This window comes from Spea bombifrons, chromosome 2 (assembly GCF_027358695.1).
Source record: "Spea bombifrons isolate aSpeBom1 chromosome 2, aSpeBom1.2.pri, whole genome shotgun sequence".
In the NCBI taxonomy this organism is placed as follows: Eukaryota; Metazoa; Chordata; class Amphibia; order Anura; family Pelobatidae; genus Spea; species Spea bombifrons.
Window position 1 is genome coordinate 118,617,583 of NC_071088.1, and position 21,034 is coordinate 118,638,616.

The window sequence follows — 21,034 nt, forward strand, 5'->3', positions numbered from 1 at the left end:
TTATCCTTTTCAATCTTTTGTGCACCCACACATATTTTGGTCACATAGAGCTTTTTTTATACCATTTTTAGATGTACAGTCAAATATTTAGTATGAATATAACATTAAAACAATGAAAATATTTGGGGAAAAAACTATTTTTTTCCAATATTTTACCATGGAAAATGTCCCCAAAGCAGTTCAGTTGACCAAAGTACCACAACATTTATTAATGTAAGGATCTTCAATTTGAAAAAAAACAAAACACATAGGGGTTTTTTTTGTAATGTTTATTAGAAGTTACGGGGCACACAATGGAACATGCCTATTCCTTTTTCCAAACCTGAAATTTTCAAATATTATTTTGTGAGGCCTATGTCTCATTTGGGACTGTTCACCAGCCCTCCAGGTCAAAATACCCCCCTCACACACACACACACACAAATTATGTATATTTTTGAAGAGAAGACAATAGAAGCATTTGGACACTTATCATGCAACCAGCTGGTCATCAATCCAAAAGGAACCATAACATTAATTTTGTTGCTTTATTCACCAAACATTTCATGTCTCTTAGGATTCTTTGCACAGATATAATACACTAGGCAAACACACTTTACATAAAAAAAATATATACATTTTCACATACATGACAACCTTTCCCTTCTCGTGCACCTGCTTTTGTGGGCCACAACTAGCTCCACCCTTATCATCAGCTTGACTGGGAGTTGTAATCGTCCAGTTTCTAAAAATAATGTCCGATCTCTGACAGCCGGGGAAGGTCTGCGCGATGGACGCAGACAACCCCCGCTCCTAAACGCACCTCCCCCCTGGCTGCAGCGGAAGTTGTGTAGAGCTCTACACGCTGCCCGGACTACGCACCGGGGACTCTGAAGTACCGGTAAGTGTGTGTGGGGGGGGTGACAGGAGGATCCAAGTCCCCTGCATCGTTGCGGGGGACCTAAATCTTAGTCTCATAGTGAGACCTAGTAGAGTTCTTATTATAAGACGACCCCGATAATAAGACGAGGGGTATTTTTCAGAGCATTTGCTCTGGAAAAAACCTTGTCTTATAATCGAGCAAATACGGTATATAAAATGATTATAAAATGTGAGTGTATAGTATTTGTTTCTTGTTTTTTTATTTTTATTTTGTAGATTTTTTTCAATTCGGTTTCGAATCCCACTGTTGCGCAGGATAGGGGTGGAGCTCAGTGGGACGGCGGCATAGAGTGGCAAAAATCGGAACAAAGCGGGAGAGTTGGGAGGCATGGATTTGTTTAACTAACCCTCCTTAGTATACCGATATTATTCATTAAGGCACAACAATTAAAGAACTCTTGAATGAACAAGAGTTTTTTTAATTTGTTACGCTTGCTTTGCGTGTCGAGGCGAGGTGAGATGTGCATGTTGCACATGGAGAACATCACATGAACCAGTCATATATTTCTTTCCATGTCCCAGATTGTAAGCAAAGAGCTAACAAGAAAGTTGATGGTTGTGGTGGACAACGTGCAAATATATTCTGATGCCCGTTTGTGGAAGATATTGGTGCCTAATGGGCATTTAGTGACATCAATAGGCTTTTGGTGATGCACCCTTTCTTTGCCATGTGCTGCTGCTATGTCCAATCGTGGATACAAAGCCATAGTTGAGTGTGCTCTGAAATATTTTCTTAGCACCTATAGAGCTCATCATATGTGTGTTCTAAGTTAACGTTACAAAATGCATACATAGATTAATAAAAATACCTTCTGCCAAAGTCTGTCTTTCTATTGTGTGGCCCCCGGGTCCATTAATAAATAGCATGGAGTTTAATGCATTTGTCAATCAGTTGCAGATTCGGTGCTGCCAGCTGTGTAGACCTGGGACAAGGATGCCTGTGAATTTAACTGACGGTTTCCAATTAAATACAATAAGTGTCTCAGAGGGTTAAATGTCTGCGGCCCATAGTAGGACACCTTATATAGGGTGACCTGTATAAAAATGCTATATTATGTGTAGTATTTAAATTGCATTTTTAATAGTTTTTGTTCTTTAACTAGGTTTCTTTATAATTTGCTGTGTAAAATGTAATATAACACAAGGGGGTGTATAGAGAATGGGATGTACAAGGTTTGAGAAAACTAGAGACACTAAAGAGGTGACCTCATCACAATGTATAAGTATATTTGCAGAGCAAATGGGACAACCACCCAATGCACTAGCAATTTGTGTCTCTGTGTCCACTCCTGCATCCAAGTGTGACCAGGAGTGTATGCAAAGGGCATTTAGGATAAAGAAGAGGGTGGGTTGTGATGGAGAGGCGCTGGGATGGTCCCATGGGAAAAAGTGAAGAAGTTGTGATGGAGAGGTGCAGTGATGGCTGCATGTGGTTGCATGGGGGAGAGACCCCAATGGGGTTTTGCTGGGAAACTTTAAAGATTGACTTATACTGTATAATGTCTGTTTAAAGGCATTTCAACTAATAGTAGGCCACCAGAGGAGCTGATGTTCCTACTAAAAGGAAGAGGGTATTCTTTACTGTGAGAGCTGTAAAGCTGTGGAATTCATAACAGTGACAGATTATGCATTTTAAATTAAACTGGATTCGTTCACTGACAAAAGCACATTTATTTAGTGCGCATGTTAATATCAATAGATACAGGGTTTATTCTGACTTCTCTCATTGCCATGATCTGGAAATGTTCTGTTTGAGTTCAAGTGTAGGGTAAGTTTGTACTTAAGGTTATCCAGCTTTACTAACTATGTAACTACATAACTATGTAATGTTAGGACGTGTGTATGTGTAGATACAGTAAATATGAATATCATTAGTGTAGCCAAATTGCTTGAACATATGCCTCAAGAAGGTTTTGACCTTGGGTGTACTTGTCTAGTATTAATGTTTATTACTTTATTCAATGATGTAGACCCCTTATGAAGAATTTATTTTAGGTATGTAGCTTGTAGAATTTCTCTCCTCCTCGTTCTATTTTATTCTCAATATGAGAGTGCAGTGGTTGGTGACATTGCTCCCATAGGTATTATTGACCACCATAGGATCATACTGCCTAATGGGAAGAAGCCTGACATTACACAAAGCATCAACCATCCTGCATATGTTTTGTGGGGGCTACTGGAAGAATTGTCTAAGAGTCTACAACAATATTAGTGACATATTTAGCCCTAGGTTAAAAGACTGTTAGGCGGGCTGTTAGGCCTCCTGCACCATATGTGATGATGATACTTGTCATGATGTCAACCTTCAACTGGGAGGCTAATGGGGGTCTAATGATGTGGGATACATGCACCCCAACATATCAAGGGGCCTGCTAAGGTCTGTGGTTTTTTGGTGTGTTTTTTGTTAGAGTAGTGGCTAGAGCAGTGTTAACTTTGTTGACTAAAAGTTTTTGTCATAGTTTTCGTCAGCTGCATGTTTTCCATGATGAAAACTAAACGATAACTAAATAAAAACTAAGTTTATAGGACGAAAACTATGACAAAAATCATTGCAATTTTCGTCAACTAACGAAAACACGCCAAAAATGTTTGTGAGGGACGATTAACCCCTTCATGACAAAGCCTTTAGCTCACGATACATTGCATTTGAGACAAAGCCCGTACATGTATGGGCTGCTGTCAAATACCTGCATCACCTTTTTCGCTGCGATTGGAGTCTTTGCAGCATCCACGGAAGCTTGTGAAGCTAGCCGTGGATCATGGGAGGCAAGCCCCCCAAAAAATGACCCTGTGGAACCAATCATCAAACGGCTATAACAGAGTGCAATCTGTGTTGCTGACATGCCACAATATGGAGGCATTCAGCAACACAACCCCCTACTCCGATTGTGATTCCTGCGAAGAGCAACCACAAGCGCCATCAGTTAATGGCATTGCTGCCACTCACAAGATGGCGGCGCCACCTGTCTCATCAATGAGTTCACAGAGGGTCTATCAGATTCAACCATGCAAGTCAATGGAGCCCAGCTCACTAATCACAATGTGACCATAAACAAGTCCAAAAACTTGTTTTTGTGTGAGCAAATCCTACAATAAGCGCTATATCTGAACAAAAATTGTTGTACGGGGTGCCTTGTTTAAAAAAATGTATGATTTGATAGGGTAAATTGGCCGGCTTGAAAGATGTCCCAAATATGGGACATGGGCACAGACTGACCAGATGTCCAAATGCCAAAAAATGCACACCTCACAAAGGTGGCCTTTTACCTCCCAAAAAACCCAACAAATCCATGCATGGGGGATATCACTATACTCAGGAGATGTTACTGAGCACCTATTGAGGTGTTGTTTGACACGGACATATATGAGGAACGGTAAATTCATACCTGAAGTAAAATACTACGGCAAACTGTAACAAGGACTGGTGGTAAAATGCGGGCATAGAGATTTAGTCAACTAAAACTAGACTAAAACTAAAACTAAAACAATTCAGATGACTAAAATATGACTAAAACTAAAACGGCATTTTAGTCAAAAGACTATGACTAAAACTAAATCGAAATTTCACGTCAAAATTAACACTGGGCTAGATGAGGAGTATTAGGTTTAAGTGACTTTGCGATCTCTTAATGGATATTTATGTATGTGAGTACTTTAGGGATTTAGAAGAAGAATGCATTTTTTAACAGAATGTTTTTATACGTGTATTTTCTGTTGTTTACACATTATTGTGACTTTTAAACTGCCTCTATCTGTATCCATCATATTTCTTTACATCAGTTAGATTTACTGTATAATCATCAGAAAGAGTCTGAGAAGGCAGATGGGGTTTTCTGCTCCCATTAAGTTTTAGGCTACCCACCTTCTCTGCCAGGCAAACTGTGGGTGACATTGGAACAATTACATGTGCCCTTGACCATATCAAATTACTTATTATCCACAAGCTTATTGGCCCTGCTCTACAGGCTTGTGGACAGGCACTCTTTTTCCCACTCCACTTCAGCCATTGCAGGTAACCCTGATTTCCCTCCTAATATGGATGCTCAGGCCTTGGACTTTTTCATATTTTTTCAACTAGTACCCTCATTCTGCTATCAACAGTGGCACCTCTGAGAACCCTAATGGTGTTAGACTCATTCTACTACCTTTACGTATCCCAGTATATTAAGTAATTTCCAAATAAATATAACCATTTTTGAGACCTCACTGCCAATCCTAGCCCCCTGCCGAAGGGTATCCCTATCATACAAAATGCTTCTGGCAAGATATTTGGCATTTATGGGTAGAAGGGAGGATATCATTTTTTCTTTTACGTCTGCTTCCAGCCTATATTGTAATAAGGCGTTTTACATTGTTCTCCACAAAAGACATAAGGTGCAGTGTTTGGATGTTAAAATAGTTGAATGGATAAGGCAATGGTATAGCAATGTGAATGTGCTGGATCTACACAGAAAACAGCTAGGGGAATAGGCAAAGGGGCAAGTGCATATGGTTCATTCTCTAGAATCCCCCCAATGTATTTGCAAGTGGGAGACCACACACATTTAAATGGACCTCTCAGCTATCAAGTCCATTAAAGTGCATATGATGGCTGTTGTGTCCCTTAAGGGGTCTAGCAATAGTAAGTATGTATGGAAGGATAATCTTTTATATACAGTATAGCTTGTTCGACACACACACATACATACACACTGTGATTACGCAAGCCAGCACATATATAGCACAGCACACTGCATTTCTCTGGAGTCCGTGCACACAAGTCATTTCCTCCGTACACAGACTCGCTCCCGAGTAGCTGAGGGAGATGTCCTGCTACCTAAGATTCCTAAGACACTTCTATAAATGCAGATACTCAGCACTGCTGACACAGCATGGTAACATTCACTAACACGTGCTCTCACACACGTCCGACCCCCCCCCTTTATATTTATTACTTGCAACCTATCAGATTGATGTGTTTCTCGTCCCACTCCAACCCTCCAATGAGCATTTTAGATCTGTGTGGCAGGGGCACAGTGCTGCCCAGCGGCAGTCAACTATTGGATGAGGCTGGGATTGTCTCAGACACTCAATTGGTTCGTGGAAATGACCCTTATGCCTCTACTGGAGGGTATCTCCGGCTCATAATGCAGGGGCTGTTGAGAGGCAAGGGAGTGTCTGTTCTGTGTCTGTTAGAGCGAGGTCAGCCCAGAGGGAGACAGGCAAGCATCTTTTATTTATACTGTTTGGGTGCTCTGAGCTGCACTGCACTCAGGCTGTCTGAACAGAGAAACTCTGCAAATTTCCCCCCTGCACATGGCATCCAATCCCCTCCCAGCCACAGCTTACTCTAACCAATCAGAGAAAACATCAGCAGTAAACCTCACTTGTACTACAGCGTGATTGGTGGGCACTGAGGGCACTGAACACTGATTGGAGAAGGGGAAGGGAGGCACAGGTGTTGCTGGGAGATGTTGTGAGGCAGAGTGGTGTCTATTCAGCCAACCAAGGCAAGCAAATGTGTTATAAAAGATAAAACTTGTGATTTTTTTTAATACCCAGCCCCTTGGACTTTTTTGCTGCACCTAACGTTTATTTCCATGGACTGCAGTGACACTTTATGTTGTTGCTGAACACATTCTGCTACTGTTTTCTTGATGAGTGCTAGATTCCTTTTTTCTGAAATGATCATGTAATGTGCAGTCTCTGCTCCTGTTCCCAATTGTAATCAATTCTCAGTTTATTGCAAAAAGGAGAGAAATACAGTTTAAGACATTTGGTGTATCATTCTCAAAAGTACAAAAGTACATAGATGGATTAGAATCAGAAATTGTGCAACACAATAGGCATTAACATGTTATACATAAGAAACATTTTGACCAAATCTCATGAATCCTGTAGCAAGTGTATCTAAAGAATGCCAGATAGGATGGAGTAGTTGACACTGTAACATTTATAGGATCAACAAGAAACAAACCCAAGCGTAACATTTGTTACCATTAATAATGACAAAATAATAAACAAAAGGACGGAGCATATAAATCATGTGTGTCACCCTGCCATGAGAAAGTGTAATTTTGAACAAAGAAAAAGTATATAGTAAGCTAATAAACAGCTCCCAGAAGCTCAGTCGGTTTCAGTCCCAACAATCGTTTGAAAAGATGCTGTTGTTAAAAAGTTTTTCTATGGGAGCCATTTAAGCTCATTTTGAGATCCCAAGCCTCTCGCAGACATGATTAAATTCTCCATTTGGTATATAAATTCTATTCATTTAAGCCAAATCTGAATAGGTGGCGTATCTACCGACTTCCAATATCTCAGGATGATAGATTTAGCCGCATTTAAGAAACGTATTGTTAACAATTATTTGATATTTGGAATGCGGGATTGGAGAATGATGTAGCAACATTAATTCTGGGGACGCCACGAAGTGGGAGTCCAGCACTTCCCTGGTTATTCGGGCGACCTTATCCCAGAAGGGGCAAATGGAGGGACATGACCACCATAGGTGGAGATAAGAGCCCACCTCCATATGACAGCAGGTATCCGACAACTGTGGGAGAAACCGTGGGAGTTCCAATGGCGCTTGAAACCATCTTGTCAATATTTAAAATTTTGCTAAAAATAAAGCCCTTGTTGACAGAAAGAAGGACTTTTTCCCAATCGTGTGGTTGAAGGGTGATATTAAGATCCCTTTCCCACAGGCTTAAGTAATATGGTTTGGATTCACAATGAATCGTCATACTGGAGAATGAATGTCTACCCTGCTCTGCACTGTAAGTGCTGTCATTGCCAAGTGGAAGCCTCTGGGAGTAACATTAGCTCAGGCACAAAGTAGTAGACCACACACACTCACAGAGCGGGGCTGCTGAGTGCTGAACTTGACTGGCCCACACAGAGCCCTGACCTTAACCCCATCGTACACCTTTGGGATGAATTGGAATGCTGATTGCAAGTCAGGCCTTCTCGTCCCACATCAGTGCCTGACCTCACAAATGCCCTTTTGGCGGAATGGACACAAATTCCCCAGACCCCAAAATCGTGTGGAAATCCTGTTGCCTTCCCAGAAGAGTGAAGCCTAGTATAGCTGCAAAGGGTCTGCCTCAGTTTATGATTTTGGATTGTCCTTTGGTAGCTCTGTTCAGCTGTCTTCTCAATTGCTGTCACTATCCCCAGAGACTGCTGCTATGACAAATTTAGCAAACCTCATTTTTGTGGGTTCCTCAGAATACCACAACCTGATACAGCCTGTGACAGCTATATCCACACACCCAGTAAGAATGGTGTGAGCTTTGTACCTAATTCCTGTGTAAACTTCAACTTGGTCCAAGTTTATCTCAGAAGTAATAATTTATTAGTATCAATGGTTTAGTAGAGATCTAATTAACCAGATAGGTGCTCACAACAGACCTGGTCATGGTTAGTGGAAAGTCACGTTGGCCAAACCTGACCATGCTATGGAACAATAGTAAAATAATTAAGTATTCCCAACAAAAGTGCAAACCAGGTGCAAGACCTAAACACATGGCTTCGAGATTAGACTTTTGAAGGTCTGCTAATAAGACCTCTGAAGAGGAATGTTACCATGTAGACTGATGCTTGCTCCTTGTGAGTTCTTGCAAATAATTGTCTTGGCTAACTTTGTTATAATTGTAGTTGGAACAGTGGAAAAAACAACTCATTCTGACTAGACACAGGTTCTATACGAGCTACTGGGAAAAGTTGATAATATTATTGGTGTAAGAAGCCATATTTGTTGCCGTCTTTAGCCGTAAAGGCGTTAGTAACAGTAAGTGTCTTTATTAACAATGGGACTGCAGACTGTATTTGAAAGCTGTATCAATTAAGGAATTCTCTGCATATCAAATATCGAGATCGAGCCTGGCAGTTCTGTATTATTTTGCTGGTCTTGTTGGTTCTCACCCAGCAGCTCTGGAGAGAATATAAACGGAACAGCTCTTTCTATCACTTTTGTTGGAAAGTTGAATGCCTCAGCAACATTCGAGAGGTAAGAGTTAATGCTCACACCCAAGTCCACAGAGGCTGTAGGAGACAGGGCAGCAGTTTGCATGGCGATGTCATTGGACAGCATTGGATGTTGTGGGGCAGAATTCAGTACTGCAGTCTGATGGGGTGTAACGATCAAGAATAAGGTGTAGAAACGGAGCTGTGCACGTGGGACAGTAACACGCGGGATACAACATAAAGAGATTAGGAAGTCGGCATTGGGGACTCACATGTACAGATGTGGTACATAATATACTATTATTAGGCGTACTATCATTATATGTGTAGATCTTTGCAGTTTTTCAAGTACTGAAATTCATTACAAAATTGCATGTTGAAAGAAGACTTTTAGAAGTAATCAATGTGGAGCTCGTGATTTTGTTGTTATTACTTGTAAAAAATAAGGTATTTTAGCAAAATACCTGCAAACAGGATCAAGAGACTGCAGCCCCTGAAAGAGTCACATGCACAGACAGAACATTGCATCATAGAGTCATAGACGGCCATTAACCTATGGGAAGTTTTTCCGCCTTTATACAAAGTTGCATTCTTTTCTAACAGAAAAGATATCTCTCTGCCTCCCAACATCTCCCAGCAACACCTGTCCCATGTTTCCCTTCTTCCAATCAGCAGGCAGCACCCCCCTGTGCCCACCAATCAGACCATGGGAGAATAGGTTGTTTACCCGTCATCATCCTGTGATTGGTGCGAGTCGGCTTGCTCTGGCAGGCGATTGGTTGCTTTATGAGTAGGGGGGAAATTTGCAGGGCTTTGGTGTGCTGACAGCCAGCCTAAATGCAGAAGAAGGCACCCAGTAACATTAACCCTCTGAGAAGATGTATAGAAATAAAATACGTTAGTGATCACGTCGAAGTCGATTTTTAGTCTGCAGATAATTACTGCAGTTTAATTTACTGTCTTTTGTTAAAATTCAAACTGCAAATTGTAACAAAATAGCAATAATGTAACCCATTGAATGACACAATGCTAACGTTACACAAAAACATTAACTATAAAACAGTCAAAAAGTAAGATTTGTGGATTTTTCTATTTTGTTATATAGTGTATGTAAGAATATGAAGTGTATGGACATCCATAGATGTCTTAACCCTTCAAGTCACAGATCTTCTTTGAGGTCTTGAAAGCTTATACATTCTACATCTTATGCTATGAATGCTGGTCCACCAAAAGGCATGGCAAACTTCATTGGACCATCTTTTCTGTGACCAATACAGTAGTATCCAGTTTGTGTCACCTTGTTATCTGAAATCATGAAACCACGCTAGGTTTGTAGGTTGACTTCTCTAATAACATGCTTGGTACGGTATTCTGTAGAGGGATAGTAATGAGCCATGATGCCAAGACCTGTCCTGTCTACGAAATAACATGCGTGGATAGCCATTATTACTCAAAGGTACTTCAAGGTGTTGTGGCCAATGATTTATTCACATACCTAAGTCATAATTACTTTGAAACTATGGAAAACCAAATATTGGTTTTGGGGATCCATCTATGATACTGTAATAGCAGAAAGACTATTGGGGGGCATTAGTCATTTGTTTTTTCCCACTCCATATTTCTTAACCCCTTAAGGACGATGGGCGGTCCCTAAACCCATTGAAAACAATGCATTTTGAGCCCGTACATGTATAGGCTTTGTCATTAAGGGGTTAATTTCCAAGTATACTGATAGACAATAAATTCCAGCAAATAGAAAAATGTCTCTGTACTGCGCCCCTCAAACACAAGAATAAAAGTTGCTTTTCCCTCAATACCAATTCTCCCAGTCTTCATACATGGCGTCCCCTTATCGCATGTGCTTGTTTCCATGTTTGTTATCTGTGGGGGAATTCTCATTGCGTGAAAGTTCTTTTGGAGATATAAAGATGATTTATTCCTTCAGTTGCTGCACTTAGAGAAAGGTAACACAGTATCTTTGGACACCTTACTGAGCTGATTTCTTCTGATTTCAAAAATAACATATTCTAGGAATCGCTTGATATCTACATTCATGTGACATATTCCACTGATACCATTAGCCAACGAGGGCACATCCTGATCAGCCATGTCCCTCTCTGTCATAAGCCTCTGTCATGTCTGTTGTTACTCTGATTCAATTCTAGAACTAGTGAGCTTGGCAATCGTACGGCTTACTCATACATCTCTACAGCAGACAATGTGAAGATAGGTCTCCTGTGCCCCTTTCTTGATTTCTTCTATTTTTGCTTATTTGTCATACTTAAATGTTTCAAATCATCAGACAAAGATAATCAAAGTAACCACAAAATGCAGTTTTTATATGATGATTTCATGTATAGAAGGAAAAAAGCCATCCAACCCCTACCTGGCCCTATGTGAAAAAGTAATTTCCCCCTTAGTTACTAAATCAGCCAATTAACCAAATTTAATTGGGTTCAGTTTCACCAGACACAGCCAGGCATAATTACTGCCAGCCCTATTGAGCCAAACATCAATGAAATACAAAGTGAAGTCGGCTAAAGGGTTACAAAGGCATTTATAAGGCTCTCGGACTCCAGTGAACCACAATGAGAAAGCATCAACTGCTGACCCTGATCTAGGAGGTCTCAAAAGAACCCAGACTAACATGTAAAGAAGAATAAATGACCATTTAAGATCTGCCTCTATTAGAACTTTCCTGGTGTGATGTTGAAGAATTGGCATATAAACAGAAGCCTAAACTAAAAACCACAGGGCCCTGGTGCAGAAATTGCCCCGGGCCCCCACTAACAGCTGGTATGTGCCATCATTGCCCCCAAACAACTTGTCTGTGCCTTCTTCGCCCCTTGCCCCCCCTTCCAACATAAACTGTGGCACACAAATTACACACACTTACTCATACTCACTAACACCCACTCCATCTCACCCCACTTACACATAAATTCACACACACGCCATTGCGACCCCTGTAGTACTGTTGATCACTTGGTCGGCACAATGTAGTTACTTTATAACCATTTTAAATTTTCTTCATATACATTAAAAATGATGACACATTAAAAAAGGTTCATCTTATGACATTTAAAGGCCTCCCTTTGAATATTTACGCTTGATTTGTGATGATGTGGATACGCGTGGTCACAACGGAATGTTTTTATGCCATGATCTGCCATAGCTTTGTAGGTCAGCCTGTGCCTGGTGTGGCAGGTGGCCACTCCGGGCCTGAAGTTTTGTTCATTTTGAATCTTCTTCATTTATCTAACCCTACAGTATATAAAAGTATGAAACGTAATTGACTCTTGCAGTATAATAGTTAGAATGAACACCTAATATATCACCTAATATATCATCTAATATACCGAAACTCACATTTAACAGGTGGCAGAAAACTGTCCAGGCGCATCTATTATAAATCAATTGCAATGAGTTCTGTTTTCTGTTACTGACTTCTATTTACTAACAATGAGATTGAGACAGAGTAACAGAACGGCACGCCGTCTTTATATAAAAGGAATCTGAAACATAAAAGTAACAGCTGTAAATCCAGAGAACAAACGTTGAAACGGTGTTAGATTGTATCAAAAAGACCACCGCAATAGTGCTGCCACACACATAAAAAGGCTTATACACACGCGTGCCGTACAACACGCTGTCTCCATGCTGTCAGATCTATCTTTAGATCTGACTTCATGCACTGCTGCTAGGATGCGTCGCCTTGGCAACGCCGCAGCGTGCACTATCCCATAATACCTCCCTGCGCTTGCTTTTAGGTAATCATGTGACCTCCAGGAAACAAGCGCAGGAGACGGCGTGTCCCATAGGGGATGGAGCTTGCGTATGGCACACACCGCCTGCCCCACAGTCAGATACTCACTACCACTATGTATATTATGCCTGATTTAGAAGCGCGTCTCTTTAGGAATACAATCTATTATGTTGATTCGCAATTAAGCGATCTCCAGACAGACCCGATTAAACAAGGTCAGCAGGGTAGCCGGGATCAAAGGATTGGTAGGGAGAGCAATTTAAATAAGGCCAGTGACAGGTGGCTGAACATGGAAAGGGAACGGATTGAATGGGAGCAGCAGGGAGGGATGAACATAATTAAAGAATAAACCAGGGAGAGCGAGCGCGGAAGAGACGGGACACAAGGACTACTCAGCAGGGAGAACTTAAACTGTCTTACTCTCCCCTAGCGAACTAATACACTTACAGTAATACTATCATTCAACAATATTTTCCTACCCGGCTCTGATATAATAATAATAACCTTCATTAAGATTGATAAGCAGCCTTTTTTGGTTCCGCTGTACTTTGTTATGATTTTGTATTGTATGTTTTATGTTTATAAATAATAATAAAATAAATAAATAAGATGAACTGTCACATTTGAGAACTACAACCGTATTTGAATTCAGTGCTGAATTGTGTTATTTTATTTATTGGAAAGGGGCGCTTATACCTAGATTATATTTTTTCAGCATCAGCAAGAAGGTGTTGCTCCGTTCTTGAACGGACTTTTGAGAACACTCTCAATGTGTTTTTTAAAGTCAGATTTTTGAGAATTGTTTGTGCGCAACTCTGGTTATTACTTGGCTTGTACGGCACCAAAGGAGACAGGGTGGTGTGTCGTTATATTATAATCATGTTCACAAACGCCATTTTTTATCATGTTCAGTTCATTCAGGACCTGCTCGATCACCATGACAACTTTAGAACTTGCCATATCAGACAGCTCACAAGTGTATTTTCATGCTTCCGGAATAGAATTCAGCCCTACAGGCAAAATAAAATTAATTTGCTTGCGATGCTGGTTTTGTGAACACATTTAATGGGTATTGTGCCGCTGTGACCGCGTTACTTTTACTTTGCATAAAATTGCCCAGCTGGAATTCTTACCTTTTGGAGGTGATTTTCAGCTGGAATGTAATTCAGATATTGATATATTCTCACATATGGGGTGTTGCGATTTAACTGATTGTGTACAGTAAACCACACAGATTATACAGATATTATATACCATTAGTACATACCTGAAGTGATGATATCTAAAATGCACCCTGAGTGGACCTTTACTCTGTGCCCTGCACTGAAATCCTTTGGGTTCTAACTACAGTCTAGGATACCCTTACAATGTAGCTTCCCCCTGATAGCTCCCCACATTGCCTACATTATCACAGCTGCCTAATGGCCGTGTGCTCAACAGGGTCATCATTAATGATAATCTTCCCTAAAGAAGCTCCGGATGTCCTCTTCAGTGGTCCTCCCAGCCCAGCCGTACCCCCCACCAGCAGCTCATGGTTTTCATGCAGTGCACCTTAATGTCCCTAAGTGTTCTGCTCTTCTGTTACTGATCATTTGCTAACATCCAGTAATCGTTACTGTTACACTAATAAATATTAGTATACTTACTAATGAACAACTATACACACTTGCGAGAAATGTGCCCAAAGGGGATCTTCTCATACACCAGGACCTGGTCAATTACTGGTGTTCCGTGCTTGACTGCATTTCAAGCAATAACCAGCATTCTGCTTCTATACGTGGAACATTGCTTTGAGGGCCACAATGGTGCTTTGTCTTCCGATTCAAGGATTTAGGGTATTTTTGTTGTCATGTCGTTTTTGTGTTATACAAAATGGGGTCAAGTCTTCTGAACCGTTGGGTCTTGTGAATCCATCCCTTAGAGTTCATTTATCGGCTTTTTAAACTAAAGGCAGGTACTTCAATAGCTTCTTAAGATGTCAAGTGAACCGTAAGATATTTTTTTATCACACATAAATGTTTAACTGAGCTGTGGGCTATTAAATACATTATTACTAAGGTACGGGGTTTCTCCTGCTCCATATAGTTCCTTCTTCACTCAAGTTACAGGCTGACCTTGAAGCAACAAGGGTGAGAGGGTTTAAACGAGTTTAATTCATTTAAATATAATTTAATCTAGTACTCAAGATCAGACGGAACGAGGTGTCTAAAGTCAAACTAAGGAAAGTTCTATAATGGATGGACAGCTGGCACAATGAATGCACAGAACTAATCATTGACGTGAGATTGAGCACTTTTATGCAGCTATGGGAAATACTACAGAACACTCATTTCAAACTTTTCTGTGATCCTTAACTTGTCCATTCATAAACACAACCAAGAATCCCAGTCACTTCTGTGTCCTCGCGTTCTGGCTCTCCAGTTTAATTACATCTCAATGTTCAAAGGCGAACTGTTCTTGATGGGAGTCTGTAGCAAAGGTAGACACCACCAGTGCTCATGATGGACATTTACTGGGATCTGTGGTTGAAAATGTAATGATGTTTTATGGACCACAAACCTTGCCATGGACACTGATGTTTTTGGAGACTTTGCCTATCCCTGGTTTGCAGTCCTTAGCATTTAAGCAGCCTGATGTTGCAAACCTCGGATTTCCTAAGACCTGATCCATGCCTACCAAATGTTCTCTGTCCTATTATTGTATATAAACGGCACCTGACTGTTCAGTTTCCCAATCTCCATCCTATCTCTCCTATTCCTGTACCACTTTACACCCTTTCTTCTCCCGCCACGTCCCCACCTTGTATTCCCACAAGCTTTTCCTCCCTCTCTTGTCCCCGCACCCCCGTCTTCTCCCTCCCATCTTCCCATCCTTCTCTCTTTTCTATGGCTTCGGCTCATTTCTCCTCCTCCTCTCTCCACATCTTCTATTCCTGTTACCGCCTCTCTCCACCTCTTTAACCACCCCTGTCTCTCCCCCTCCTTATCAGTGTTATAGGATGATGTCAGAGGGGTGCAGATAGATTTTTGTCTCCACTTCACCTTCAGTATTGATATTTTTTCTACACCTCAGGCTTTAATAAAAATGATGCAATTTTCTGTTATCGGTCGGGGTGAAACAATCAGTGAAAAGGGATCTAGGTGTAGATAAGAAGGGTAGGTAACGGTGTTCCAGAAAGCCTTGTGGAAGCAGCGTGCGTAATGAGGGGTATTTAATCAACTGTCCATCACAAAGCCTGTTGTTGGCTCTCCGTACGTCCATGCTGATGATCTGGGGTGTGCTCATCGAAAGCCAGCCATGTGTTTGAGTTCTTTGTCCTGCAAATCTATCCCCAGGAGAATCCCTTAAGATGGATACATAGGAAAGGGACGACACGGGGAGACGGGGTAAAAGAATAAAGATATGCACAGAACACGAAACAGCATAAATAGGCAGACGCGCATATAACTTGTTTGTATGTATATAGGACTATAGTGTAGACAGAGCTGATCAGTGCCAGGCACCGGCATTGCTTGCGGTCCAGGGGGGGGGCAATAAGTCACGCTAGAAAATGCCACCAATATTCAGAAGCCGATCTGGTACCTGGTGGGTGCAAAGGATGGCTTCACAATGCCTGGGAGAAATGCACAAGAGATGCGTACTCACATTCTAAATGGAATAAAAAACATTAAGTGTGGGGTCAACAAAGAGACTTATTGCCTGGGGCGCTATGTGGTGGATCAGCGCTGAGCACAGAGATGGAACCTTAGATAGGATGGAGAGTAGAACGCTATTCAATATACACCGCCCCGGGACACAGCGCTCTAATACACAACAATGAGAAGAGGAGAGTAACGAGGACACAACACTGAGGGAAATATGAGAAAGAGACGTGCAGACATTCTAGAGAGATTCTAGAGAATGCTTTCCAGGACAGAGGTGACAGCGCTATACGGGGTTCCGAGCTATATGGGACCGGCGGCTCACAGAGATGGGGATATATAGCATACATAATAGAACCAGAGAGTGCAGATTAGAAAGCAGCACCATACAAATAACTATAGGTGAGGCATGTAGTGAAACATATAGGACATATATATATACATGAGACAGACAGCACCGAGAGCGCTGTACCCGGACACACTGATACATGAGACAGACAGCACCGAGAGCGCTGTACCCGGACACACTGATACATGAGACAGACAGCACCGAGAGCACTGTACCCGGACACACTGATACACGAGACAGACAGCACCGAGAGCCCTGTACCCAAATACATCAATACACGAGACAGACAGCACCGAGAGCGCTGTACCCGGACACACTGATACATGAGACAGACAGCACCGAGAGCGCTGTACCCGAACACACTGATACACGAGACAGACAGCACCGAGAGCGCTGTACCCGGACACACTGATACATGAGACAGACAGCACCGAGAGCGCTGGACCCAAATACATCAATACACGAGACAGACAGCACCGAGAGCGCTGGACCCGGACACACTGATACATAAGACAGCACCAAGAGCGCTGTACCCAAATACAGAGATACACGAGACAGACAGCACCGAGAGCCCTGTACAGGAGACAGACACGCAGGACACACAGACACTGACTGGCAGAGGGGTATAGGACAGTCACGTGGTGTGTATAGGACAGTCACGTGGTGTGTATAGGGGCTGTAGGGGAGTACAGTATGTGTATAGATGGAGCGTATAGAGGAGTAGTACTGAGGTAAAGGGATAGTATCCGGTACAGAACAGTCTGGATAGAGGGGATTATAGGACAGTGATGGCTCGGAATACTTTCCAGGAAAGACATGTCCGGTAGTATGCAGAGAAACGCGGGGTACGTGTTGTGTCGGGGGGGGCACACGGGGCGGACTGAGGCGGTCGGGGGAGAGAGGGGGTGCCGCGGGCTGTGGTATACAGAGCGGTGCGGAGTATAGAGGGGATCGGGGATAATAAGCTAATAGAGAGCGGCGGAGCACGTGCGCTACGGGAGAGGCGGGAGAGGGCAGGACAAATACCCACACGGAGTAGTAGAGACACAGCAGGGGCGCACGGGCTGGGGTTTGGCAGCAGGAGTAGCCTGTAAGAGCATTAAAGGTGCTGGAGGGGAGGAGGGTGATTGTGCAGGAGCCGGGCACTCGGAGCAGGAGACCGGCACTCGGAGCCGGAGGGGGCAGGAGACCGGCACTCGGAGCCGGAGGGGGCAGGAGACCGGCACTCGGAGCCGGAGGGGACAGGAGACCGGCACTCGGAGCAGGGAGCGCACAGTTGGACCGGTAGGTACCCGGCTCCGGGCTTATTGGCTGAATTCGGTTACTATTAGACTGGTTGTAGGGCTGGATCGGATGAGGCATGTGCTCGGTGCTGTACACTCCTGTATACCGCTCAGTGTGGGTTATTACATCATGGTTACCTCATCCCGTGCTTCAGGTGTCACCGATGTGTGAGTTTATAGAATGAGGTTTATATGTTTACAGTAAGGATTTTGTGTGTGTATATATATATATATATATACGTTGAGACATTTATATGGGGTTTGTATATCTATGTGTGTGTGTGTATATATATATATATATACATACATACATTAGTGGGGTATTGTGTGTACATTAGTGAAAGTGTTTGTGAGTTGAAGGCAGGCTATATGATGCAGTGTAAAGGACTGGCTGTATATATATATATATATATATATATATATATATATAATGTGATGTTAGTGTATATGTGATGCTCCGAGCTATTGTATGTGGACGGTATTATCTCCCGATGTATTTGCAGAGTGTGTAATGGATAGGGTGCTGTGATCCTATTGAATGGCAGCATGTAGCGTGTGCGGATATAATTCAGTGTTTGGTGTTGTGTTGATGTGTGTGGAGCTGAATCTGATGCCCGTGTAGTTACACACTCACAATAATGTTGTGTACAGGTTAATGCTGAGTCTCTGTTGCAGGGTAGTGAAGTGTGTATTTGTGATGAAGGGAGTACTCTCATCTGTATGTGTTTGGCTTAATGGAATGTCAGCTGTTGGGCCAAGAGCAGTGACAGCTCCTGACCTACATTGTTGGCCCGTGGGAGATGAGCGCACACCGAATCCTGCGTGTTCACGCTCCGCTGTGCAGTACAGACAGCGCTGTCATGTTTTTGTTTATGTGTGGTCTGGCTGCTCGCATTGTAACGGATCGTAGTAATTAATACCAATTCTAATGACTCCAGACAAGTTCTGCAATTGCTTTCCAAGATGCTTCAAATTTGGGTTTAATGTACATTATGTGTCCAGAGCAGATGGGCTGCATACAGTACTTCATACATCCAGGATATATATATATGTATATATATATGCATGCACAGTGTGTAGTAAATGTATATATATTAAAATCATTCGCCACATGTAGTGGCTGCAGGGCTCATCCCTATATAATAATAACAGGCGCATATGATGATTTAGTGTACATAGTGTAAGCTGTATATGGTATACATAAAGATACATAGCGGAATGTAACAGAAGCCGTGGATTCCCGTAGATATGATGCAGGGGTTTGATTGCCTCTTCATTTGTGGCTAAAATTCTTCTAGACATCATGCATACGGTTATTAGTTCCGTTATTCATTAGATCACGCTTCTTTCCGAATCTTCATCTCTGAATTGCGGAGAAGTGTAGTAAATACAGCGTCCCAGGCGCAGGGTTCCTCAGTGAGCTGCCTGCCGGCGGGGGAATGCTGGCGTCGGTGCCGTTGCAGCCGGTAGCAGCGCTTCCACGGGAGGCAAAGGCTGATTTTCTGGGGAAATTCTGTGCGATCTACAAACTTACGGTGTCCAAACGATTGATACTTTTTTTTTACTTTACCCTTTCAGTAACGTCGCCATAGACTCACATATCACTTGCATGACCAAGTGTGCACATGCGTGTAGTAAGCTGTTTATATCGAGATAAAAATTCACACCTGAACTAAAGAAACCGTGAATCTGGATTATGTAACACATGGAGTGATGATCATCTTGATTGTTCTTGTTTGTATACAGTTCAGATGTTTTAGCTCATTGTTACATGAGGGGGGATTCAATGTGTTGACCCTTTCAAGCAACAAAATTCATTTATTTTCCTGGTTTCTCCCCCGGTCTGTGTTCTTTTTCTTATCCAGTCCCTCTCGCACCGCTATGGCTGGTGTAATGGGTGGTGAGTGTTTCAGCACCACGGACAGCGCCCGCAGAATTCTCCCCGTGTCCTCGCTGACCCTGCGCTGGAGACGTTTAACTGCTTTCCTCCTGTAACGAGGGATTTAACGTGGCTGATGCTCCAGTAACACTCTTAATGCGTTGTAAGGATTAGTTTGAGGAGCCAGGCCTCGCTACGTGATGAAGATACAGAGCGAGGGCTTTACTGCCCTATTCTATGCTCTCAGTTTTGTATGTGGGGTTATTAAGGGTATATATAGGTTTGGCTACATCTGGACGTTTGGGTAATTAAAGGAAACTTAGGGTAAGATCACTTTCTAATACTGTAAGAAAAACAACGCAATGTGCTTTTTTATGTAGAAGTTAAAATGTACATTAACCCCTTAAAGACAATGAGCGGTCCCTAAACCCATTGAAAACAATGCATTTTGAGCCCGTGCATGTACGGGCTTTGTCATTAAGGGGTTAAATAACCATTTAAAATCGTATTGTTAATTTTTTACAGAACTAACTGTGGAACAGTAGAAGGGCCCCTGTGCTGAAATCTACAATGGCTTGTCTGCATGACACACGCACTCCCTCGCCTTCCTTCGCCAGCCTTCTATCTGATGGCCCAATTCGACGCCTAGACCCTGATACCCCACCAGGTTGCACCCCTGAACAAGAGCTGACACCTACACAATGTGTTTTGCGTGATATGGTTCGGACTGAAGGAGTTTCAACTCCCAATGAAGACCCTTCAACCCCACTCACTCACAGTGTGCCTCAAGACCCACAAGAGCCAGAAGATCGGGGCGGTGGAGGTGCTTCAGGTGGTCCAGGAGATGACAGGCCATGTCGGGCACTAGGAGAGGGACGTGTGCAGTGCCAAGCAGGAGTTGGATTCCTCGGTGGGCTGTTTGGTTGCCTAAAACCGGTTTGGGCAATGATCGGAAAAACATATTCCACTGAACACAAGCAACATGAAGGTGGGTGAAATGGTAAACTTATGAGGGCATACCTTACGGTGATGGCAAAAGTAGAGGAACCCAGAGCAGAATAAAAAATGTCAGAGGTGTCTCCAATTAGTGTTTGAGACGGTTGACTCCTTTAAAACTAGTGTAACTACTTTATAAGATGTACTATTTGTACATACATGTTACTACATATAAGTGCTATTATTATGGGATAAATGTTATATATTAACTGGTTAAACCTGTTGGAAATTGTAGCTCCTATGAAGAACATTTAT

General features: G+C 42.4%; 1 protein-coding gene across 2 annotated transcripts in view; it reads left to right on the top strand.

Moving 5' to 3' along the window:
* The window catches only part of MAP3K12 (mitogen-activated protein kinase kinase kinase 12), a 41,282-nt gene that overhangs the window by 3,270 nt on the left and 16,978 nt on the right, over positions 1-21,034 (top strand). For both annotated transcript variants that reach the window (XM_053456187.1, XM_053456188.1), the window contains exon 2: positions 20,309-20,771. In XM_053456187.1, the coding sequence (XP_053312162.1) occupies positions 20,354-20,771 (418 nt within the window). In that variant the 5' untranslated portion in view covers positions 20,309-20,353. The remainder of the gene's footprint in view (positions 1-20,308; positions 20,772-21,034) is intronic.